At 39.9% G+C, this 25,113-nt stretch overlaps 4 protein-coding genes across 5 annotated transcripts; 2 read left to right on the forward strand and 2 right to left on the reverse strand.

The window, feature by feature from the left end:
* Positions 1-1,835: 1,835 nt before the first annotated feature.
* ppme1 (protein phosphatase methylesterase 1) lies at positions 1,836-7,326 on the reverse strand. Its single transcript, XM_083986576.1, has 14 exons — positions 7,032-7,326; positions 5,958-6,053; positions 5,614-5,704; positions 5,400-5,457; positions 4,995-5,046; positions 4,559-4,713; positions 4,290-4,380; positions 3,566-3,631; positions 3,356-3,482; positions 3,125-3,254; positions 2,956-3,000; positions 2,801-2,865; positions 2,613-2,680; positions 1,836-2,478 (listed from the first exon to the last, which is right to left on the reverse strand). Exons 1-14 carry the CDS (start codon positions 7,118-7,120, stop codon positions 2,475-2,477), a joined length of 1,137 nt encoding a protein of 378 aa, XP_083842702.1. The 5' UTR covers positions 7,121-7,326; the 3' UTR covers positions 1,836-2,474.
* A 6,769-nt stretch (positions 7,327-14,095) lies between these two features.
* Positions 14,096-16,493, forward strand: LOC310997529 (dicarboxylate carrier UCP2-like). Of its 2 annotated transcripts, none has more exons than XM_083987261.1 (8): positions 14,096-14,299; positions 14,558-14,698; positions 14,986-15,122; positions 15,230-15,437; positions 15,525-15,722; positions 15,825-15,926; positions 16,054-16,234; positions 16,327-16,493. In XM_083987261.1, the coding sequence occupies exons 3-8, from the start codon at positions 14,997-14,999 to the stop codon at positions 16,439-16,441; spliced, it is 930 nt and encodes a 309-aa protein (XP_083843387.1). In that variant the 5' UTR covers positions 14,096-14,299; positions 14,558-14,698; positions 14,986-14,996; the 3' UTR covers positions 16,442-16,493. The 2 variants fall into 2 exon arrangements, with proteins under 2 accessions (XP_083843387.1, XP_083843388.1); XM_083987262.1 differs by having other exon boundaries at positions 14,216-14,298; positions 14,559-14,698; positions 14,989-15,122.
* A 1,940-nt stretch (positions 16,494-18,433) lies between these two features.
* Positions 18,434-20,859, forward strand: LOC310996857 (dicarboxylate carrier UCP2-like). The gene is made up of 8 exons (XM_083986359.1): positions 18,434-18,571; positions 18,678-18,830; positions 19,139-19,344; positions 19,497-19,713; positions 19,796-19,993; positions 20,088-20,189; positions 20,272-20,452; positions 20,608-20,859. Exons 3-8 carry the CDS (start codon positions 19,219-19,221, stop codon positions 20,720-20,722), a joined length of 939 nt encoding a protein of 312 aa, XP_083842485.1. The 5' UTR covers positions 18,434-18,571; positions 18,678-18,830; positions 19,139-19,218; the 3' UTR covers positions 20,723-20,859.
* A 14-nt stretch (positions 20,860-20,873) lies between these two features.
* Positions 20,874-24,357, reverse strand: dnajb13 (DnaJ heat shock protein family (Hsp40) member B13; the record flags this gene model as incomplete). The annotated part of the gene is made up of 8 exons (XM_083986361.1): positions 20,874-21,063; positions 21,350-21,426; positions 21,500-21,613; positions 22,957-23,070; positions 23,241-23,389; positions 23,502-23,663; positions 24,042-24,145; positions 24,290-24,357. The coding sequence occupies 8 exons, from the start codon at positions 24,355-24,357 to the stop codon at positions 20,913-20,915; spliced, it is 939 nt and encodes a 312-aa protein (XP_083842487.1). The 3' UTR covers positions 20,874-20,912.
* Positions 24,358-25,113: the final 756 nt, after the last annotated feature.

Below are 25,113 nucleotides of genomic sequence, written 5' to 3' on the forward strand. Positions count from 1 at the left end.
AACCCTTCGTGGGGCTCAGGATTCTGACATATCAGCAATGCAAGGCAAGTTGATTTGTACAGCCCATTTTGTTTTACAGTTTGTCTCAAAGGACTTTTTAAAAATGTATTTATTTTGCATGAACATATCATTTAAAATAGAATATCATTATTATTATTATTAATACAATTATTATGATTGGGATGTGTGAAGGGGAGGTATGAAAACCCAAAAGGGCTTATATGAAAACCTCACCCATGAAGAACATAATCAAAAACCAAATTTGTTACAAGTAAAGATAAGAAAATAAGGAATAATTAAATGATAAAGAAAAATAAGTAGAAAAAAGTAACAATCAACTGAGTGATTATATAGTAAATATAGGAAAGAAAGGAAAAATACATACAGTAAATGAATGAATAATGCAAAACAATAATGATACATGTAGTGGCTTTACATGGCATCATAACAACATCCTCCGCCCGTAGACCCTCACACCGGTGGAGGAAAAACTCCCAAGAAAACCCTTAACAGAGAAAAAACGGGAGATCGGTGAGCAACAGAGGGTTATCTCACCCAGCAGGAGGTGTCAAGCTGCTTGGCACACAGGATGCAGTCTTCAAGGTATTCCCCAGAGTCCTGCATGTCCTGTATACCTCCAGCCAGCACTTACATCACTGAAGTTGCATCGGTGCACTGTTTCACCCTCAGTTTGAGACTGGAGGAACAGGAGGCCTGCACAAAGCCAGCTGATGTGATAGAAGATGCAGAAACTGTCACCACCCTCTCTTAACATTTGACTGAGAAGTCGGGTCTGTAAGAAGACACAGTACCAACCAGAGAACCAGACTATGCTGCTGTTTCTTCTCCAGTGACTCCCCTCACCCCAAGAGCTGAACCTCTCAACACTGCCATCCAGTTTTAGCTGAACCACGGCCTGCACCAAGAAGAGCAAGAGCCAGAGCTCTGCACACGACCAACATCCACCACCTCTTCTTCTTGACCCCTACTGATGAACCTGCTGCCGTCACTGTGGTGCAGGATGAGGTGACCAGTCAGAGAAGGAATCGACTCCAACGTGTCTGTAATTGGTTTCAAATAACAGCCCAGCGTGTAGGAGGAAGACTTCATTTTATTTTTGTTCTATTTACATTTTTTATTTCAACATTATTGCATTATCATTCCATTCATTTATTCAGTATTTCTTCAAGATTTCTTTCTTTTTTCAGTCATTATTGCAATCATTTATTTTTTAATTCATTATTTCTGAATATACAAGTAATAAATTCATTGTTGCGTTGCAAAAAAGTTGATCTAGCATTAACACATCACTGATGTTGCAACCTGCGAAATCTGTGTAGGGTTTAAGCTCAGCGTCAGACTGATGCAGCAGCGCCTGCTGACTGAGACTGACTATGTGGATACGATGCTGGTGGATCAGTTTTGAAGGATACGCTGCTGTGGACTTACTATTAAAGGAAGGTGCAGAGGTTTTGCTAGCCTCTCACTGTGTAAGGTCTACACTCTACACAGTGGCTACTACGGGGAAAGTCAAGTCCATGTGGCTTTGGGTGAAGTACAGTGAACTAATGCTGCTGGGAAATGTCAAATGTCTGATCAACCCAGTCCGGGTCACCTGAGCGAGCATCAATGACACTGAAGGACTTGAAACCTCACTGTGGAGTCGACCCAAAATGATGCAAACACAAACCTCTGTTCACTACTGCACACGCCACTGTTTACAGACTCTTACTGTATCACAGTGATCCGTGGAGGGACAATTAAAACCTGCATTTCATTCCCTGGAGCACACCAGGCACATGAAGAAAAACATGTTTGGCTTTGTTTAGTTTAGAAAATGACATCTTCTTCCACTCCTGTTTGTGCTGGACCTCAACTACAGTAACTGCAGTTTTTGTTTCTCTTCTTCAGGATACTCTGTAGAAACAAGTCTGACAAGAACAGCGTAATACATAATAATACTGCTGTTTCAAAGCTGTGCAGTGTGCATGGTCACAGGTAAGTATAAGATCATAGAAAACTAGAATAAATACTGATTTATCACTCATGTTAAACACCAATCATTTTATCTTACTACAAAAGAAAATATACAAGCATGTGTGGAATTTGTTTGCTGCATCCACCTTTAATTATTGTTTTGAATTACAAACACATGAACAATGATGCACTCACTCAAAATATAACAATAAAAGAAGGAGCATTGCTTTTTCAGAAATAATAATAATCATAATAATAAAAAATACTGTAAAGGAAAAGTACAATCAAATCCCAGTGTTTTGAAATAAAAATAAGGCAAAGCTGAAAGGCAAAGTATCTACATAAAGCAACATAGAAATAATAATAATAATAATAATATAATTATAATGATGCTGGGTAAATTTCCTTAATTTTCTGTTAAATTTTACTATGATGTTGATGACTCTTGAAACATTTCGTCCATGGCTGCTGGCTATTGTTAAACTGAAAAGTGGAAATTAGCTGCAGAAAAACAAAGTAAAGACAGTGGGTTAAAAAAAAAGACAGTGTGCCTCAGTTCCTTCATTTAATGTAATTGTATACTCTACTATATGTACTTGTATACTTATGTGGTGTTTATGGTAAAGGGCACTTACCACAGATATCCTTCCTTAAACTCAGTGAATTTGTGCCGGACCATAAATGTTGCTAGAGCATCTGCTACCTAACAACAGGTGACAGAGGACTAAAGTTAAAAAAATATCAACACAATGTCTTTTAATTTTAAACCAAACAATAGGCCAATACAGAAAGCACAGTCTATGTTCAGGTTAATGCCACTCACTTTCTCAGGTGCGTCCTCGTGCACAGCGTGACCACACTGAGGGAGGACTTGCATCTGAAATTTTCCTGCAGACAAACAGTCAGATCATGGATATGACTGCAGTGCATGATATATATTTTACAGCACATGATACAATCTGCATCGACCCTCCTTACCTTGCATCTGTCCAATAGTAAGATCTTTGTCAAGCCTGTCGACTCCTGTGCAAGAGAACATGTCAAAGGTGAAATTGTGCAGTCAACGGCAGAATAAAATGAAAAACTTAAAATACAGGTACATGTTATGAATGAAACATTAAATAATCGTCCCGGGGAGAGATCTAACCTGCGAGCAGAAGCAGTTTTGGCACAGGGCAGGTGAGAAAGAGAGCGGACAGTCCTCTGAACCAGCCATCCCAGTACTTTTCTGTCTTTGACAGCTGCACTCGCCAGGTGAAGATGCTTTCCTTTTTTATCTGTATTGGTGAAAATCAACCTTTTTAGATCATTTTCAACTTCAATCCACCCACACGTTCACCATGATGCTACAGGACAAAGACAGGGAGATTAAACAAACCTCTTGATCGTCTTCCTTCATTCTTTTCTTGTTGGATTCTTCTTCTGCTTCTTCTTCCTCCTCCTCTTCTATTATACCTTCACCGATGCTGTTAGGGACACCTGGGCTGCTGGTGGTTTCCTCACATCTGTGGGTGTCAGAGCGGCCATAAATACAACACGCAAATCCATGCAGCGCTAAATGCGCAGATGACAGATAGAGCAGACGTACTTTTTCACTTGGCCTCCCATTGACACTCGTGCTGACTCGATGTTTCGGATCTGGCCACTCTTCACGCTGGCGACAAAGAGAAAGGAACAGTTTTAGCTGTGCAGTAGAATTAACAGCAGAATAAAGAAAGAAGTAGAAAAGGCAGAGATGTGTAAACAACATAAACTCCACAGTGGCTGCAGCTAACACTTTATGTTCTCCTGTGAATTACAACAATCACACACCTGTCTGAACGCCACTCTGAGTCGTTGTGAGCTTTGCGAAGTTCTCCACAATCACAACTCCTCTGCTCGTTCATTCTCTATGCAATATATCAGCCGTGCACTCAGACTCTGTCTCACAAAGTTTTCCAATAGTGAGCTGAATGAGCTCTGCAGCCAACAGGTGGTGCACAACCCACTGATGGTGAAGGTGAACAAATCAGTTCACCTTGAAGGATCTGCCACAACTATCTTTTTTTCCCCAGTATTTGGTCAAACCTAGCAAGCGCCAGTTGATTGCAACATTGTACGTTTTCACATCCAAATCGTCACTCCATTATACGCTCAAACATCTTTGGATGGAATTACAGATTTTCAGAAATATCCCAAAAAGCAGAAGAGCCAAGGATGAAGGTTCACTATTCATGTGAAAACAAAGTACAAAAAAATTTCAAAGAAGCTTCTACTGATGAAGGTAATACCAAAACATTTAAAACAAATTGATCAAATGATTTCATGTTTACCTCCACTCAATGGCATTCTCCAGAGATTTAAACGTCTTTGGTCGACTTCTGAGGAAATTCTGCATGCTGTTCAGAGCGTCCATTGCTGTGCCTGGATGCAATTAACAAAAGCATTTGTTGTTAATATGCCCAGTAAATCTGTACTTTGATTTCAATTCATTGGGAATATTTATCATATAAATCAACTACTTCTTTAAAGTTGTCATAAAATCAGCATGTTCTTTGGTGAACTAAGCAGCATAAAGAGATGAATTATTTGAGAGACGCACCTTCTACAACGTCAATGACACAGAGGCCGAGCAGGGATGGTATGTGATTGGCGGCGGCTGTGTGAACTGCGATGGCCCCGCCCATGCTGTGTCCAATAATCATGATTGGAGGAGGGTTTTCTCCATAGAGCGCCTCCACCACTTTGCCAATGTCCCTGTTGAGAGAAAAAACAAAGATGACCTGTTAATGTTGCTCCATTTATGAAGGTGTCAAGAGTGCTTAAAGATCAGGTCAGAAACAAGAAGACTGATAATTAAACAATGAAATGAGAAACTTGTGACACTTGTGTTTATCGTTTTTCTTTCAAAGTTTAAAAGGACGGCCTGGCAGCTACAAACTGCTTTAAGTACTGTTTCTCTCTGATGAAAAGCTGAGCGGTTAAGAGTGTGAGTGGTTCTCACAGTTTCTGTCTTAAATGCACATTCAGCAACTCACTTGGCCATTGTGTCTGCAGAGAGATCTTCAGGATTTTTCACTTTGGTGTCGCCTGCAGGTGAAGAGAGAAGAGGAAATTTCATAAAAGCTCAGAAAAAAAAATTAATCAAATGAAATAAATCAACACAATGTGGGGTATGTTGGCCTCTAATTACAGATGAGTAGGAAACACCATCAAAGCTCCTTGATACAAACAGCCTCAAGGACAAACTACAGAGTGTTTCAGATATATTACATTGTGACATAATGCAAATAGGTTTGATGTATTGACTGCAGTCACAGATTTTCCCCTTTTGAATTCACTAACACTGCAATACACTGAGAGACCTTAGATCTTATTTATCCCAAACTGTGAATTAAATATGTAAGAAATTATGAATGTGACTTGACTACATATATATTTACCATGAGCTCGAAGGTCCATAGCAACCACCCTGCAGTTAATCCTGCTGCATATGACGGCCTGCAAAGACACATGTGGAAAACATTCACAGTGAATAATGTACGATAAACACACATCTTTATGAATATTCCACACACTTTGTGGGACTCTATCTCAACAAATCATCTTATCAGAGTAAAGAGATTGAAGAGCTTCTGTAATAGATATTATGCTCACCGTGAACACCGCCCAGGAAAGTGCAGAGTGGCCTCCTCCATGGAGCAGGAGCAGCACAGGACCATGGGAGCCACTGCAGTAAAGTCTAAAAATGTTCAAAGAAGTCAAGGAAACACAAACCAGGGCTTTGCAGTAGACGCTGCTTGATGGAGAACAAATATCGTGTGCAAAATGTGTATATCTTCAAATGTTCTGTAGCAAGCTCAAGTTAAACATACAGGGTTTAAGGAGTACATTTGTAAATTATACAATTCAAATGCTGTTGTGTAGGTGGCTGCCACACACAGCATTTCAACAATTCACAGTAAATTGTCTGTAGACAAACAGAAGCACAAGTCAAGGATATATCTTTGCCATTCTCATTTTCCACCTCAACATCCTCCATGGTTTCAAAGTACTGACTCCAGGACAGTGGGGAGAAATCTCTCTTCCGTCCAGGTCTGCATTAAAAAGAAAAAAAATAACACAAGCAACACACAAGCAAAATGTAAACCAATCTCATACTGCAGCAGGGATTTTAAATATACATAGTCATCTCTAATAGATTTTTTTTTTTGTCATGGTGATATTCTGCAACTTTAAAGTAAAATAATTTACCCAGATAATGTTGGGACAGGGCAATTTAAAAGTAGTGCAAGCAACAACAAACTCTGAAATTCAATACAAATGCGGTAAGTCTACATTATTCCTTTAACTCAATTTACAAATGCTCATACCTCTACATGATGTGTTGATTTTGATGTACTGGCTGATGACTATTGAGCTACATTTAGCTGACAGGAAACTATAAGTTTTTACAGTATCTTAGTTTGTTTAAATTTTACTCTTTCCAATACACCCCAGACATCTTCAACACCCTTGAAACTAAAATATAGGCTACTACAGCATAAGCACACCTCTAATAAAAAGGGGAAAACCTTGTCTTCACTTCCCAACTGCTTCAATGTAAACAAACAATCTCCCCCGACCTCCTCTAACACACTACACCGTCAAAACTCTGCAGTAAGATGTCATTAAAATATAAAATCAGTCTAACCTTGTATTGATATATAACCATTTATAGACATTGCATAAGGTGCACTGTCATGAATGGCCAGTACTTGTCCACAATGACACATCACAGCTAATCAATGATGCCAGATCGCACTGACACACCTGTAAAATGCGTATATACTACTAATAACGCTCATAAATATTATTATTATTATACAACCACTGTGGAGCCTTTAATCCGTCAGCAATGGTCTCAACTCCGGCTGCACCAGCTCACTTAGCACTAGCTAACACTAAGCTGCAGGTTTATCCAGCTGAAGCGACGGTGGGTTAAATGAATATTGCACGTAGCAGCGAGACAACAAGGATATTTATTACATGTTAACTAACTAACTAACTAACTAACTAACTAACTAACTCCTCACCCCATCTTCATCTTGGAGCCGGACTGGAAGCCCCCTCCTGCCATGGGAGGTCTGGAGGCTAACAGGTTCAGGTGCAACTGTTTCTCCATGTTGTGGGAAGCGACGTCGGTCTCTGCCAGCGACTGTTTATCAACGGGACCTTCCCCCTCTCGTTCGCAGCATATGATTTATTTTATTTTATTTTATTTTTTTCTAAAAAGCGGCGCCGACACTAGTCAGACATGGGGTAAATATCAGCTGATGCTAACTACGTTTTGCCTGGCGAGCTAACGCTACTCGCTCCACTTCTGCTTCTTCTTCTTCAGCTGCTGTGATTATTATTTTGGGTCCGTCTTTTTAGACCTTTTTCCATTATTACCGCCACCTACTGACCAAACCTTATAACAACAACACACTAGTTATTATACAGTCTATGTATAGCCTATGTTGTGAAACATTTAGGACAGGGGTGTCAAACTCATTTTAGTTCAGGGGGGCCACATGCAGCCCCATTTGTCAAGCAGGTTGGACCAGTAAAACTAGGCTATAGCATAAAAACCTGTAAATAACAAGAACTCTAAAGATTTCCCTTTGAATTAGTGCAAATATTAAGATGTTTACATTGTCAGAACAAAGAAGCAATTGAAAATGATTGACTTTGGACTTCTCCATGCAAGGAGAGTGATTGCACTATATTGGAAAAATGTAGAACCACCATCACTGGCAATATGGAAGAAGGAGTTGATAACTTGTCTTGGACTGGAGAGATTGACATACATTGTTAAAGGTAAACAGGAGGAGTTTGCTTGTTTGGGAATCATTTATGTCATTCCTGACCAATGAAACAGATAACACTGTCTGAATAACAGGTTATTAAATGATCCTGCCTTTTATTTTATTTAAATTTAATTTAATTGTATTTTATTAATATATTTTTGTCCCATTTTATTCTTATTTATTTATTTTACTCCATTAGTCTGATGTCACTGTCCATTTGCTTTTTTTTTGTCTGTTCGAGGGGATATGGGTGAAAATGTTTGTGCATTCAATGTTGAGTTTGAAATGCATTTGAAATTTCAATAAAAAATATTGTTAAAAAAAGATGTTTACATTGTATGAACTATCCTTTTACAAAATATTACAAACAACCTGAAATTTCTTGAGAAAAATGCATGTAATTTCAATATTATGCCTCTTCTGTCTTCTTCCTTTCTTTCTTTCTTTCTTTCTTTCTTTGGACCCCTTATGCTATTTTGATCTCCATTCAAATTTACAAATGTTTTTTTAATCATGTTTTCGCCACCTCACAGTATTCAAGTCATTGAATTTTTTTTTCAATAGATTGTACGGTATATATGTATTTTTCACATTCATAAAGGAATATAAAAACACAACAGCATGTTGTTACAATCCTCTTGAACACAAGGTGGCAGCAATGCACACTAAGAGCTTTACCCATGTAACTTGGACAGGGTTTACTTGAAGGGGCGCTCCATCAGTGAAGTTTAGTGTATTTATTGTGGTTAAGTCCACTCAGGCTGTCAGAAAAGATCAAACAATAAATGCTATGCTATGGGCAAAAAGTCAATATGTGAGTTCAATAGCCTACTCCAATGATGGAGCTGCAAACCTGTCTGTGTGTATTTGTGTGAGTGTGTATGTGTTGGACTGTGACAGTAAAGAAAGTGATAAACACCATAAACATCCTAAATGTTCCTAATAATCAGATTTTAAACGTGTGTGTCAGCCTGGCCTCGGAGGTTGCCTTCTTGAGTTTGCTTATTGAGTGAGAATCAGCTGATTCATTCAAAATTTCTCCAAAGATGATCAAGATCATTAAACAGTGATTGATCAAAATCTGGAAATACACATCAATAGACACGACTTGTGTCCACACTTTAATGTTTAAATGGAGTTGCTGGGTCAAAGTATGCCAGAGCACAGAGTTCAAGCCCTGTGGCACTAAAAACTGCTGTCATTAGAGTGCGGGTATAATCACTGGGAACTGCTCTGTAGTCGCTGTTTAAATCTTCTGAGTCACTGTTATTCAATGGGAGACATTTGAGAGACTTGTGAATTCAGTTACATAAAGAGTGTGAGGGTGTGTTGTGACAGCTGATCGTCTACAGTTGCAGACTCATTAATGTGGCTTTGAGAGGCACAAAGGAGGGCACAAAGAGGCGACAATGATTTTCCCTTTGAAACTGTGACCAAGATGCCTTCATCATCCCCAGTGAGGATGATGGCTCTGCAGGTGATAAGCATCTTATTCAATCACAGCAGTAGAAACGGGATGATGGTCAAAAATTACCAATCAATTTAGCAATAAGAAAGAACGAACAATATGTCAGGGGTGAACTGTGAAACATAGAGACATGTACAAATACGCTCTTTTTTGTTTCCATGGAGTAATACATCTTTGCATTGTTTTCCTTTTAGTTATGCCTTGCCTTGACTTTTGTCTCTTTGCAGCCATTTTGTGCTTTCTTGTGGTTGCTGTCAGTTACATTTTGCAAATGAGGCCCAGGGTACGGTGGCCCTGGGAGCTCAATGCAGTGCAGCCTGGGAAAAACAACATGCACATACATGTGCTGCAAGAAAACATCTTCATCTTTTTGACAACACATGCTGTGCAAATTCACAGAACACAATGTGTTTGTGAACATTAATAAGCGATTAACCTGGATGGGATTTCTGGTTCAATGCCAAATTGTGGTTTTGAAATCAAAAGTAGGCTGTCAAACAACAAGTCTGAGCAGGTTAATCATTTTCTTCTTTTTAGGCAGTTTTTTCCCAGATAGATAGATAGATAGATAGATAGATAGATAGATAGATAGATAGATAATATTCATTAGTGTGACTGCTGAGCAGTCACACTATTGTTCTTCTGTTTGGCCATTTTCTTCCGCCTTTTTACGGTCTTCTTCTAGTCCTTCATACTTTGTGCTATTTCAACAATTCATATATCAAAACGTGCAGCTTTTTCTGGACTTTATTGGCATTACTTTTCTCTTTTTAACTCTTTATACTTTTTAAAATATTTAACTTTTTCTGATTTTTTTCAGCTTTATAATGGGTGTGTATTGCGTCTAACGAGCAGAGCCAGAGTGGTGTCAGAGTGGGGAGAGGCAAAAAAACATTCTAGAGTTTTTCTGGCTAAACTGTCAGCACGGCCACAAATTAAACTCTAGACAAATTATTTTCTCCAGTTTTGTAGCCACACTTGTCTTCTGGCTAAAATTCTGGTCAAAAATGCAAAGAGACTCAGAGAATAATTTAAAATATTTTTTAAATGCAGCCATGGAGCTCTCTGCTCCCATTCAGCACAATGCATTTTTTTCACAGCAGCAGGAGAAGGAGCTCAACTTTGTAACTTGCTGTTAAGTGCTTTTTAATTCATTTTAATTCACCCAAAAATAGTCACAGGTCACAAAAAAGTCCTCTACTTACTTGTTGTGGCTCATTTATACTATTTTCTGCTTCTTTTAAGCATCATTGAAAAATCTCACATTCATCAAAGTCTCAACCTCTCTTTTCCACAACTTTGTCTGTAGTCCAGTGGGTAAGGTGGCTGCTTGCCAACTCCAAGGTCACTGGTTCAAATCCAAGGGAAGCAGTCTTTTTATGTTATGTTGAATTCTGCTCCCCTTCAGAACGGAGGTAGTGAGCACTCACCCTGAATCTCAAAAAAGGAGAAAAAAAACTCTCATGTGGAGGTGCACGGCCAAGGCAAACAAGAAGAGAAGAGAAAACCAGCACCCTCCAATCAGCTCCTTTTAACTTTTTATTGTAGGACAGGCAGGCAGGACAAACGTTTCAACCGAAGTCTTTTTCAATGTCTGAATTCTGCTCCCCTCCCACACCCTCAATTGGTTACAGGTGTTCGTTAAGAGACGCATTAATTGCTTCTGCCACCGTTTGCAGCACATCATCACATTACAATGGCAACATGCTTATGTGTGTGCTCTCTGTGGCGAGGTGGCAGAGTAAAGGTTTATTGATCATGAGGTCATGGGTTCGATTCCTGCCTCATTCATGTCGTACTTTCTGCTAGAGACTTCATTCAAATTCTGATTTGTAGACAAACTTCTAATGGCTCATTTATAATGCTTTTTTAAGCATCATTGAAAAATCTCACATTCATGAAAGTCTCAACCTCTACTTCATCGGAAGTGTTGGAATGGCCTAGTGGATAAGGGTCCTGCCATTCAACCACAAGGTCACAGGTTCAAATCCCACCTGAGCAGTCTTGTTAGTGTGTCAGCCAGTTTGAACTTTAACCAATACCACTTGGTCTGGTCACATGATCAAACTTGATAATGCATATGCGCCCCCACCTATTCTCTTTACCTCTTTCAATCTTGGTTTGTGTTAACATGTTTCTTGTTTATACCACTGCACTAAGATTGATTTGCACTGGAACTACAGCTTTGGGCTCGTTAACTTCAGAGTGAGACAGAGTGCAGTTCATCAACAGACAACAGTCTCTGCAACTGTGTGTACACTGTGGCCTAGAGGCAGAGTGAAAGTCTGCTGACCATGAGGTTGTGGGTTTGATACCTACCTTGGTCAACCATTTGAATGGTGATCACTGCTTGCACTATTTGCTAATTCTGCAACAGCGTTCAGCTGCTTTCAGCATTCACACACATTTCCATCAGGAAATGCTACTTTATCTAGTTTTTTTTAATGTTCCGATTTAATTATTTTTTATATCATATTATTATTATTACTATAATTTCTCTTTAATGTTTAGTAGGCCTATATGTGCTTAAAGATTGCTAGATTGCTTGTCTCTAATCCTGATATTAGAGGCCCATTTACTGTATGTCCTCAGCCACCTGAAGCCCTGTGACATATATACTGGATGTATATCAGACTCTGCAGTGTTGTTGTATAGTATCACCAAAAATAAGGCCAGCTAAATTACAAACAGCTGAGTCATTCCTGGCATGTGGGTTCATTTGTTGTCCCAGTGAAATGCTGCAGCTCTTCTTGTGCGCTGTGTCAAAACTGAATCCCAAAAACATCTGACCAGCACATTTGAGTCAAAGAAATCTTCCTTCCTCTCTTACTAAATAATCGGTTAAACAAAGTTAAGACAAAAGCTCACATATGAACAGGTTTGTAAATGAACAAAAAAGGCAAGGTGGGCTCTAGAGCTGTACTGTGCTCTACTAACCTTTCAGTGACGCAGTGGCTGACTTTAATAATAGACTGTATTTATAGTGTTGTGGAGATTAGCTGATACAAGATTCTTGGTATTCAAGAGAGAACAGAGTGGTGACGAGGGCTGCCGGCTCGGTTTCATTTTCATGGTCTGTAGGGGAGGTCACTGCAGACTGGTTGAAGCTGGTGCAGTGAGTTGTTTACTGGTCAGTCAAAGGTTACTCACGCTATGTTCTCAAGAACCTGTTTTTAGCATCAGCACGAGAAAGCAGGCGGAAAAAGCTGCCTCGCATTTTTTCAGGAAATGTATGAATCTAAACTTTCAATTGCAGCAGGAAAGTTAAATGTATTATTGCCTTTAATCCCTCACGCTACCAGCATTGCCTGGACACTGGGGACACTTTAATTCAATAATAATAAGAGGAATTAATGTTAATAGCAGAAAGTGTGTCATGGGTCAAAGATCTTTTCCAGCTCTTTAGTAAACAAGGCATTTCCCCAGCCTTGTTTACAAAAACATCCTGTGATTTATGAGAAACTTAACACGTTTTATTAAATTATTGCAACATCATACAGCAGTGTGTGTCTGTGAAGAGACACACAAACTGGCAGTGTCGTGCGCAGACTTTTTGAAGGGCAGGGGCGAAAAGGAAAAAAAGGGCACATATAGCGCGTCCTCAACGCTGAAGAGGGCACTTTAGCACACATTTTGGGCCCCATGAGGGCACTTTAGCACACGTTTTGGCCCCCATGAGGACACTTTAGCACACGTTTTGGCCCCCATGAGGACACTTTAGCATGCATTTTGGCCCCCATGAGGACACTTTAGCACACGTTTGGCCCCCATGAGGGCACTTTAGCACATGCGTTGGCTTCCAAGAGGGCACTTTAAAGCGCTTTTTTAGCTCCCAGGGGTCACTTTAGCACACATTTTTCAACTGTCCCCCCCCGCCCCCGTGCACACCACTGCAAACTGGATCTACAGAGCAGTATACAAGGGAAACACTGGTGGTAAATGAGGAGGATTAGCACCACAGTTTTGAGGATAAACCAACAGGTGAAAGAGTGGACATCGTTTTGCATGGTCAACCACGTCTTGACGTAAGCTGACAGAGGCCGTGACCTGGAGCTGCAATGGAAAGTCACATGTATTCAGGCATGCACTGTCCAGAACTCCAACACTTTTGTCTCCCGCCTCTTAACACTTTCCACTCAACATCCAGTCTCCTCTTTGGGTGCTGTAGTTTGTCTGAACAGATGCCAATGAATGGCTGCATGATTGGATACAGATGCTACGTGCATCCACCCACCCTCATTCATTGAATGGATTGGCTGAGAAGCATGGCGGTTCCTTAGCTTGGAACATTTTGTGACTTTACTACTCGCAAGGCGGAGGGAGGAGGGAATTCCTAGAGCTCCTTCACTAGTTTTGCATTTTGTAATGGGCCAGGGGCTTTGGAAAGGGGACTTGGAAAAGAATGTAGTGCAAATGTCATCCACTACAGAACTCGTCAGCCAGTCAAATGCCCCATGAAAACACTCAGGGAATCCAGACAGGCCTCTCTGTCTGATTGGCCACATGTAGACCTGCAATATCAACCAATAGAAACATGGGATATGCTGCTTGATGCTTGATTCAGTGTAATATGCATTAAATATATATTACATGTACATGTGTTATATGCATCATAGAGCTAATATCTGCACATATCAAAGTTTAAAGGACATGTAAGCACCATGCAACTTAAATGCATATACATGATACTGTCAGTAAGTGAATTTGACTGTGAAATCAGCTGTGAAACAGTAGAGCAATTTTAAATGTGATATGCGCTCATAGGGTGTGAGTCAGGAGCTGACTGCCGTATAGGAGACTGAGCAGATCAACAAGTGCTCAAATATCCGTCTGCGTCTCACAGACTCTGGTAAACACGGGATTCACATGACAGGTGTGTTCATGTTGTCAGGCTGCCCTGCGGTCATGTGCCAAAGGTGCCTATAAATTCAGGAGCTTCCTCGTCACTGCAACAGTAAGTGCACAGCACGACACGAAGACACTACAGAGGAGTCTATATTCCCACCACTGCTCTGGATTATAACTTTACTGGAAGACTTTTCAGGTAAACAAGGAGTGATTTTTTAAAAGAAATAATGCAGCTTTTGTCACTTGCTATTTAAAATATAAACCTATTATATTATCAATAAGTATTTGTTATAATCACTATTTTTGCATGTCTCTTTGTATGTCTGAAGTGCAATGCATTAATTATTATGATAAAGCCATTGATGAAATACATGAAACCAACATGCAAAATTCCCCTTGAAGGAAAATATTCTTCACACATGTGGGTGAAAAATACTTGTTTTGTTTTTTTCAGTGTGTGGTGGTATGCTGGCTGACTCCCTTCACATAGAGTTTATGGCCACAGGCATTTCTACAACAGAACCACTTCCAAAGACCAGTGTTCTTCTTGAGAAAACTTGAAACTTTTTTATTTTATTTTTTTGCTCATTTACAGGTAAGTGCATGTCAAGTAAAAAAAAAAAAAAAAAAAAAAAGCATAAATAAATGCATAAATAAATCAATAAATCAAAATAAAAAATAAAAAAAATCACTTGTTCATGCTCTGATTTGACAAAAAACAAAAAAAATCCCCAACTGATTAAATGTGGAAAAATACTATCTTGCTGTCTTGCTGAATTGCGTAATGATTTTTAATTGGTATGTTCAGTGTACTGTATGACACACAGTGAGGTGTTGGGCAAATGGCATTAAGAGCAAATTTTTCCATCTGTGTCATTAAAGCAGGTGTAGAAATGGTTGGCCCGACACCCAAAGACATGGTGCCCTCCGCGGCTGTCAAGTTCTTCGGAGCAGGCACGGCAGCTTGCATCGCTGACCTCGTTACCTTTCCACTGGACACCGCCAAAGTCAGACTCCAGGTTAGACGATCATTGCTCAAGAAGAGGCCTTGACATATTTTACGTTTTGTTCCAAGTGTCTGTGATGTAACCTGCAGCTAACAAGCTTTGAATGGTGTCCCATTTAGATTCAGGGGGAGGCTGTTAAAACTGAAGGGGTCAGCACATTGAAGTATCGTGGAGTATTTGGCACCATCAAGACCATGGTGCGCACGGAGGGGCCCAGGAGCCTTTACAATGGACTGGTGGCAGGACTCCAGAGGCAGATGAGCTTCGCCTCCGTCCGAATCGGTCTTTACGACTCCATGAAGCAATTCTACACAAGAGGCACAGAGAGTACGTTTCATAACTTAGGTGTCATTGTTACGTGAGCAATATCCTCTTGCTTGCACCAATGTGACTGACGCAAAACACTGTTCACAGGCGCTGGGATTGTAACTCGGCTCATGGCGGGTTGCACCACCGGAGCCATGGCTGTGGCCTTCGCACAACCAACTGATGTGGTGAAGGTGCGTTTCCAAGCCCAGGTACGACTCGCTGATGGTGGGAAGAGATACAATGGCACCCTGGATGCCTACAAGACGATTGCACGAGATGAGGGAGTAAGAGGCCTTTGGAAAGGTACTAACGATTTTTATTTACAAATTTAAAACATGACCTCTATTAACTTGCCATGAAAACTGCTTCCACTGTTTTTTGAAACATCCTCTGCTTTTCTTCCAGGCTGCATGCCCAACATCACCCGTAATGCCATTGTAAACTGTGCTGAGCTGGTGACCTACGACCTGATTAAAGAACTCATCCTCAAGTATGACCTGATGACAGGTGAGGCAAAAAAAAAAAAGCAGAGGTATCTCTCTGAGTGATGCAACTTCTTACACATACAATATCAAACAACAAAATATCAAATACTATTGTGAATGAATGTGACTTTGCTTCTGTTTCCCCTCAGACAACCTGCCCTGTCACTTCACCGCTGCTTTCGGTGCAGGCTTCTGTACAACAGTTGTGGCTTCTCCTGTGGACGTAGTAAAAACACGCTTCATGAACTCAAGCACTGGTCAGTACAGCAGCGCAAGCAACTGCGCTCTCACCATGCTGAAGAAAGAAGGACCCACAGCTTTCTATAAAGGGTAAACACACACTAATTTAACAGTTAACCATGTAGGAATTAAATAATGCGTTTGCAACACTTGTTCACTTCTCTGTCGTTTGTTTCCTTAAGGTTCATGCCTTCTTTCTTGCGACTGGGGTCCTGGAACATTGTGATGTTTGTGACGTATGAACAAATCAAACGGGGAATGACCAACGCACAACGGTACTGGGAGTCCCCTTTTTGACCTCTGCTCGACAGAGATATTGGACTTGACGTCACCACGACGCAGCGGTGACCTGTAGAGAAGAAAGCTTGAAATGGTTCGGATGTTCCATGATCACGATGCCAAAGTGACATGGAGTTGGACATTGAGAGCTCATGCTGTGCAGACTGACCCCCAGAAAGTTGTGGCTCTTTGCCTCATTGAATTACTGAATGAAGACTGACTCTGTGGGCATTGTTGAAACACCAGAACGATTTCAGGATTCAACGTTAAAGACAACTGCAATGCAATTATAAGTATTTATTCAGGTTTAGAGGACAGTTGTGAAAGGCTAATTCCATGGGTTTATGGTTTCTATTGATACTCGAGCCTTTGTCAGCCGACTGCTCACTTGGAGGGAAGATGTTCATGTTTACAAGAAGGAACAGGGAGTTCGTATGAGTGACGTTATGGGCAGGTTAGGGCAGGTTTTCGATGAGAGGAACAGACCGACTGGATTGGCAAAGACCTAAACTGTGATCACTTTTATGTTCCCTACTTTGTCTTCTGTAGATTGTTTACAGTATTTACCATTACTTGTGGTGCATGTGGTCAGGGATCTATGGGTCTATCTATAGTACTGCTTATTCCAAATAGCATGATTTATTGCAGGTCAATAAATCATACAATAGAATGAAATATATGTAGCAGACAATGATGAATAATGCTATAATGAATAAATAAAAAAGAAACTTTCTAAAAATCCGTGTCTTTCTTGTACAGTATCACACAATCCCTGAAAACAGTTAAAATATGGGGGTAAGTGGAGGGGGAAAAATCATGGGGTTAAATAGAAAAATATCAAGCTGTCTCAAAGTCTCAAAGGTAAATGTGACACTAAAATGAGATTTCTTTTTTTTTTTATAATTTGATGACTAATGTGAGACGAGGATCCCATTGATCCCCCATGAACCAGCACAGTTATTGGACTCGTCACCTGCTCCTGGTGCCTGTTTCACACTTTACACTGGCACGCGTACAGCTGCACGTAATGTAGGACAGCATGTACCCAAGCCATTCATTCATGACATTGCAGTTTACAAGTGTTTCACATGATAAGACTCTGTTCATACGGGGTTAACTGCAGCCACTGTCACTGTTGGAAAATAAAATGTATTTCATGAATATTGCATGTTTTGTGGCTTTGTTTTGATGATGCAGTGTAGTATGCATTAGTATTAGGGTTATATCAATGAGGAATCAGGCTACTGGGGTTTTTGTGGGCCCCTACAATTGTCATAATCTTTCTGCCCTATGCAACGGCCCTGTGAAGTGCAGGAACATGGTCATGAGATACAGCATTTTCACGAAAAGCTGTGGTAGAATGGTTAATAGGTCTGAACATGCGGATTTGATTTGCCGTTTGCTGTACTTTGTGTTCTTGTATTTTCACCATGACTCAGCACTTAATTGCACTTGCAAGCCTTCGCTCTGCTGTTGTCTGTGCTCTCTGTGGATCAGGAGGTCGAGAAGATCATCCACAAATCTGTGGGTCTGCGGTTTGGTGCCTGTCTCATCCAGTCTGTATTATGAAGTGCCCTCAGGCAAGATACTGAAGTTGTCTATCAGTGTGTTGATGTGATGTGTGAATGGTAATAAGTGCTTGGAGTGGTTATAAACACTGAACGTAAGTAAATAATTCACCCATATAATTATATAACACATATTTTTTAAATAATAAGTTAGAAAATCCAATTTTATAGTGCAACTTTTATTTCCACAAAGTAGGATGTCTCACCGATCACAGTCACTTTTACCATTTGTTGTGATGCCGGTGGTTTAAAGTATGTAATGTAATGTAGAGGAAGGTTAACTAAGTCAGGAGTAGCTACAAAGAGAAAACAGACATATGTACCCACAGGCTGTTTGTCACACAGACACGTTTACAGTCTGCCCATGGGACCAGCAGGAGCCCATATAGATAGACTGGGGGTGGGGCCCTACCAGCAACACATGCCATGCAGTGATGTAACAGCAACATGGCAGTATTTAAAGAGGCAGCTCTGTTCAACGCTCTGCTGCATCCCATCCATTCATCTGCTCAGTTTCGGCAATTCATTCGGGTGCTCCCACTTTTTACCTGGAAGTTTTACTTCTACAAATCAGATAACGGTACCATCAAACTCTGTGATATGATTTTTATCTTCTGGAGAAACTGATATTTTTGACAAAAGTTTGTTACATTACTTTGTTGTTATTTCTATTCCCTTTTCCCAAGGACTTGGAGTATGATTTTAAGGCTCATCACTTTTGAAAAATATTCTATGGAAAAACAAGGAAACCAAATTATAGCTGGAACAAAGTTCAGCCAGAGGGACACCTTTAGAGAATCCTGATCTCTAAAGTCTCTGCCCAAAACACCAGCAAAAAGGTAAGACTTAATGTCAGTTCAGATTTCAGGAATCAAATGAAGCTCACACAACATTTTCCTGTATTGAAGAGCCTTAGGATCTACCCTTTGCTTTATGGGAATTTTAAACAAGCTGCCCAGCAGTTATAGTGTACAGACAAAGGACATACAATTAAGTTTTAAAAAAAGAAGAAAGAAGAAAAAAGTTTTCAATAAAACATATTCTAATGTCTGGTATTTTGTAATGTGCTAACTTTGTAAAGACTCAGTTTCATGTGAAATACATGAATATTTAGATGAGATGTGTTCTGGGTCTGTTTTTTCTTCAGATATTGGAGGAGCCTCTTGTTCTGTCCACATTAATCAGCTGCACTTCAGTCCTCACATTGATCTAAAATAATCCTGAAAAATGGTTGGATTTGGACCTGCAGATGTGCCCCCGTCTGCAGCTGTGAAGTTTGTAGGAGCAGGAACTGCAGCCTGTATAGCAGACCTGCTCACCTTTCCCCTGGACACAGCTAAAGTGCGACTGCAGGTAAAAAAAGAAAAAAGAAAAAGATAATAAATAATGTGCAAATATTTCACTTTGACTTCCCATTAGTTGCCAGATTCTCATTTTACATGTGCACATTATGTGAATTTGACATTTTATTCAGCTGAACCTTTATTAACTTTTATCCTGCACAGATCCAAGGGGAGGTCAGAGCCTCAGCGGTCACTGGGAAAGGGTCCGCAGTGAAGTATCGAGGGGTATTTGGCACCATCACCACCATGGTGCGTACAGAGGGGCCCAGGAGTCTTTACAGCGGACTGGTGGCAGGACTTCAGAGGCAGATGAGCTTTGCCTCTGTTCGCATTGGTCTCTATGACTCTGTAAAACAGTTCTACACCAAAGGCTCTGATCGTGAGTATCCATCACTGTATTACAGTTGTTAGTTATAGCTGAGGGCATCCTGCACCAATCACCTCCCTCCGTTCTGTTTCAGACGCGGGCATCGGCAGTCGGCTGCTTGCTGGCTGTACCACAGGTGCCATGGCAGTTGCTTTTGCACAGCCCACAGATGTGGTTAAAGTCCGCTTCCAGGCACAGGCCAGATCCTCAGGTCACGGCAGACGCTACTGCAGCACAATTGATGCTTACAAGACCATCGGCAAGGAGGAGGGCGTTCGTGGGCTGTGGAAAGGTAGCTTGAGCTTAATGTGGTTCTGTGGGTGTTGAAGGTTTCTCTTAATTTCTCATGATCAATGTTTTGATGTACTTCTCGTACTCTCATGCAGGTACTGCTCCAAACATTGCACGTAATGCAATTGTCAATTGCACAGAACTGGTGACATACGACTTCATCAAGGATACACTTCTTCAGTCCACTCCCCTGACAGGTAAAGCAATGGCTGCGCCAACATGAAATAAAGCCCCATTGTCTTATTCCTGGTGTAGTAACGTTCAACCTTTATCGTCCAGACAATCTGCCCTGCCACTTTGTGTCAGCCTTCGGTGCAGGATTATGCACAACAATCATTGCCTCTCCAGTCGATGTGGTCAAGACAAGATATATGAACTCTGCTCTCGGCCAGTACAACAGTGTCCTCAACTGTGCAGCTGCCATGATGACCAAAGAAGGACCACTTGCTTTTTATAAGGGGTAAGATAGACTGCACGTCGGTGAATATTAAAATGGTTAATGAATGATTATATAAATTAAAGGAGGGTGATAAGACCAATGTACTGTAAACAAACCATCAGCTATAGATATGAATGGACTGCTATCAATCACACTATTTTCCTGTTTTTCTTTAGGTTCATGCCATCTTTCTTACGTCTGGGCTCGTGGAACGTTGTGATGTTCGTGACGTATGAGCAGCTGAAACGGGCCATGATGGCTGCAAATCACAACTGTACAACAACACTGTAATCTACTGGCTGATAGTGATGTTGTTTACATATTTCTCTACCATTTGTTACCTCCCAGTGTATACTCAAACTCAAAGTATCAACATTATGCAAATTGTGCTCAAACTGACAATTACAAAAGAAAATGTAATAATTTAGCAAGACATGCATTAAAATGTGATCAATAATTAATATTAATATTGCTCTTATATTTATTTTAGAGCTTGTTTGATCAGATATTTTCTGTCAGCAGAGAGCTTCTCAGGGAACTCTATGTCAAAGGTAATGATGAGGTTTCCTCTCTGTGAAGGATCCTGGGACAGCGGCATTCCCTCTCCAGTCACCACCTTTTTGTACGCAGGGCTGAGGTGTTAATATAAACATATCAGAATTAGAAAAAAATATATTGATCAATGACGATGATGCACAAACCCAAATCATATCGCTGTAGAAATGCCCCAGTTTACAGTTACAGATCTATAATTTCTAATGCGAATCTCTGCTCCAATTCTAATGTATATTCAGATTATTCATTTAGTTTTTGGAGCATCTTAGATGAATATCGAATAATTAAAACTGTAAAATACAGTGTTATAAAAATGAATATTGTTATCATTCCATCTTGGCTCCAATATATGAAAGCACTTACTGCACTATGTCATTGATGGGAATATTGAGCAGCCTGCCATCTAGTGTCTCCACGTCCACAGAGAAGCCAGTCAAGGCCTGTGGGCAAGATTTTCTTGTTTCAGTGTTTATTCTGCTTCACCCAAATCTTGAAGTTTGAAACATGACTCACCATCTCCAGAGTGATCTTGGCCTTGTAGATCAGGTCATTGAGCTGTCTTACAAACACAGGATGACTCTTCTGTCGCACTATGAACACCAAATCTGCAGGGATGCTGTTTGGGCCCTAAAGGTAAAATACATCAAGATGACTGTGCTGCAGTCGGGCCGTTTCGCCAAAACACAGCTCAGCAGTAATTTGTTGCTATATATACTTTTGATTACAGTCATAAAAGAATGTCTGAGGTGCTTGACAAACATCTACAGAGTATGGGCTCAATGTAGGATAAAAAACCCTCTGAGTTTGTAAAGTGATGTTCACAAATTATTCTAAAATGTGTTGTTGCAAATCAACAAAACTGAAATGAAATTAGATGTATAGACATTTTTCTGCTTTATATCCATACAAACATTTTAATAATTTGTGGACATCACTTTACAAGTGCAGAATCTTATTGATTATAATTTGAGCTCATATTACAGTAAAGAGGGATCTGCTGAGGCCACCTACTGGTGACAGTGAAGCATTATAACACTTGAACAATAAGCAATAAGCAGAACAATTGAATACAACTTTGGAATTTCCCAAGTAAATATAAATTGCTTACCCATTCATTTCGACATTTACCTCATTCTTAAATTATTTTCCATTTCAAAACACACCTGTCCACACCTGCACTATGTGGTCAACTGTGATACTGTCTCAAGTACTTATTAAGAGCATTTACAATAGGTGGAATAAAAGCAAATTGATCAGATATAAAAATGTGGTACAAAACGACACATTCAGGTGTCCAATGAATAATTAGGTAAATTGGCACTTCCCTTGTGGTTGAAACAATATTATCCCAAATAGTTAACCTTCTCCAATTCTCACTTGTCTTACGCTGTTGATAGTCCAAAATGAATTTACACAATGCTGCATTATTATATCATCTGTAAAAATGTATATTCTTCACATGATTTTAAACAAAAATGTTCATCTTCAGGAATATGTCTAGTTATTCTCATCCATATACACACTGGTATATTTGTCACTTGTGAGACCTCCCTCTAAATCCCACATCAAGTCTGTATTAATTATAAATGAATCTCAGTTTGCTAAGAATTCAGCTGTATGTCTGAGGCACCACAGGGTCGAGTAAATCAGCACCAGGGACAGCACCATGAATCACACATACGGTATATCCCCACCATATATAAACTTATTATTATCTAATAATAGTATTGATAATTATATTCACGTTCACTGGCACTGGGTAAAATGCCAATCAGTCCCTCTCAATATGATTACCGTAGTCACACTGACAGAAGACTGCTGAAATAACCACATGCATAGTGAACAGGATAAAAATACAACATCATACTGACTAACGAGTAAACACTTCTAACATATTCCCTCAGATATCAGACTGGGTGAATTGTCTGTGACAGTCATTGCAGTTCACTTTAATGATCTCACACTCTCACCTGATCTCCCTCCTTGGAAAAAACGATTCTTGTGCCTTCTTTCCATCCAGGCTTCACATCTATAGACAGGATCTTGTCTCTGATACTCGATGTGTATCCATCCTCATTCATAATCTGTTACACAAGGATGATATATACCGTATGTATTTCACTCAGTGTAATTTCACTCAGTGTAATTAGTTCAATGTAAATATTTTTTATGTCAAGAGACATTTGAAACCCCATGAGTCACACTGAATTTTAGGATGAGAGAAGATATTTATCCCATGTACAGAAGTTCTCACCCTGCGAGATATCTTCATCTTTTTTGTGCATCCGTGGAAGAGATCGTCCAGAGACAAATGCAGATCTCTCTCTATCGGAGAATCTTGTGTCTTCACCACTCCTGGCTGCAGGCCTCCAAGTTGAAGTGGGACATCATTTGTGTAGAAATCTAAAAAAATATATATATAGTATATATATATATATAAATAATTTCTAATTGAGGGAGTTATTTAATTTGAAAAAGCACATTAAATGTTTTTTTATTGACTCTTTCTTCTCACCTGCAAATGGGTTGTCACTTCCAAAAAACTGCTTGAATGTTTTTTCCGGATTCTGATGGTAGGTATATTTAGATGACCAAGCCCCACCACTACCATACTCAGGTGGGATGCCTCCTTTTAGTCCCTCATCACCAAACTTGTCATAAGTTGCCTTTTTTCGAGCTGTAGAAAAGGAGAATAGATGTTGATATAGACTCAACTGAACTCAACTCAAACTTTATTTATAGAGCACTTTAAAAACAACCAAAGTTGACCAAAGTGCTTTAACAAAAAATACCATTATTTAAAATACCATAAAATACATAGACATGAACTAGCAGTCAGGTAAAGTTGATATGGTAACACTAGTAAAAGGTGGACCATGTGAACGCTTTTATTGTTGTTTAAAGAAGCTTTAAATACAGAATTTGGTCAGTTTCTATCAATAGTTTTCATAATGTATTGTAGGATATTTGACAGATAGGGGATCTGTGAGTCAATTAGTTTAATTAATCACCTTTTGCCACAACAACATCCTCACTATTTATTTTAGAAACTTACGGTCACTCAAAACATCGTAGGCTTCACCGAGCTGACTGAACTTCTCGATGCTTCCAGCTTCTCTGTTGCTGGCCGGGTGAAACTTCAACGCAAGACGTCGATATCTGGGGCCAAAGAAAAAAAAAAAAAACAGGAAATGAGGAAAGTAAGGACAGCGAAAACAATCCTGTTACTTGTTTTAGCTTCAGTAGTTGAACGCCATTTCGAAATAAACTTGACAGTTGATAGTTCAACAAGACTTAACTTACGCCTTTTTGATTTCTGCGTCTGTTCCATTTCTGTTTATTTCCAGCGCGTCGTAGTAATCGTTACCCATCGCGGAATTAAATAGTTAAAAATAACTTCAAAGAAATCTAATGATGGATGATGAAATGAGGCTCGGTGATTGACAAAATTATCCTAAACAGTGATGAGAGCAACGGTTCGGTTGTTTAGGTTGGTTTCCAGGGTAACAGCTGCTTAGGGAACTCTCGCGAGATTTGCAAATTTTGACCCCTGTCTGGTTTCAGAATTTGCGTTTGATTGACAGCTGCCTGCACCAGCTTGTGTGAATGTGTGTTCATGCCTCCTGCCATTTTAATTAGGCTATATTACTTATTTAGGATCATGTAAGTTTGTATGTATTTATTTATTTTTAAACCCAATTATGCTTATTCCTTTAGAAGATTAATCACATGATACCACTGACATGAAGTGAACTTAAAGTATTTGGGCCCATGGTCTCTGAGGCAGAATTTGTCTTGCTACAAGTTTTTAATATTTCCCCTAATGTGAATATGTGCCACATCATCAGAGCTCAGGCATGATTGTTGGACAAGCTCCATTCAGGTGCACCAGACAGTTCAGGAGCCCTGGTATAATGAATTCTGGTTCAATGGCATGGCATATTTTGGAGCCTTCATTAGTACCATTAGTTCCACATTGTTCCACCTTCTCTGCAATTAGTCAAAAATGTCTGCTGTGAAAAAAGCCTATTAGCTCAGCGCCAGCATAACACACCTGCAGGAGAGATGACCAGACAGATTACTGACCGCCTGTCAGTCCACATAACAGAAACAGATCCAGATGTCTG

Source organism: Trachurus trachurus (assembly GCF_905171665.1).
Source record: "Trachurus trachurus genome assembly, chromosome: 14".
Classification (NCBI taxonomy): Eukaryota; Metazoa; Chordata; class Actinopteri; order Carangiformes; family Carangidae; genus Trachurus; species Trachurus trachurus.

Excerpts from the sequence above, each read along its gene's own strand:
- ppme1 (XM_083986576.1), bottom strand. The coding sequence starts at position 7,120 with ATGGAGAAACAGTTGCACCTGAACCTGTTAGCCTCCAGACCTCCCATG. Across the intron at positions 5,458-5,613 it reads TTTCCTGGGCGGTGTTCACG|GCCGTCATATGCAGCAGGAT; the intron begins GTGAGCATAATA and ends GTGTCTTTGCAG. Across the intron at positions 3,255-3,355 it reads TGAAGGAAGACGATCAAGAG|ATAAAAAAGGAAAGCATCTT; the intron begins GTTTGTTTAATC and ends TCACCAATACAG.
- LOC310997529 (XM_083987261.1), top strand. The coding sequence starts at position 14,997 with ATGGTTGGCCCGACACCCAAAGACATGGTGCCCTCCGCGGCTGTCAAG. Across the intron at positions 15,123-15,229 it reads CCGCCAAAGTCAGACTCCAG|ATTCAGGGGGAGGCTGTTAA; the intron begins GTTAGACGATCA and ends TGTCCCATTTAG. Across the intron at positions 15,438-15,524 it reads CTACACAAGAGGCACAGAGA|GCGCTGGGATTGTAACTCGG; the intron begins GTACGTTTCATA and ends CACTGTTCACAG.
- LOC310996857 (XM_083986359.1), top strand. The coding sequence starts at position 19,219 with ATGGTTGGATTTGGACCTGCAGATGTGCCCCCGTCTGCAGCTGTGAAG. Across the intron at positions 19,345-19,496 it reads CAGCTAAAGTGCGACTGCAG|ATCCAAGGGGAGGTCAGAGC; the intron begins GTAAAAAAAGAA and ends TATCCTGCACAG. Across the intron at positions 19,994-20,087 it reads CGTTCGTGGGCTGTGGAAAG|GTACTGCTCCAAACATTGCA; the intron begins GTAGCTTGAGCT and ends ACTCTCATGCAG.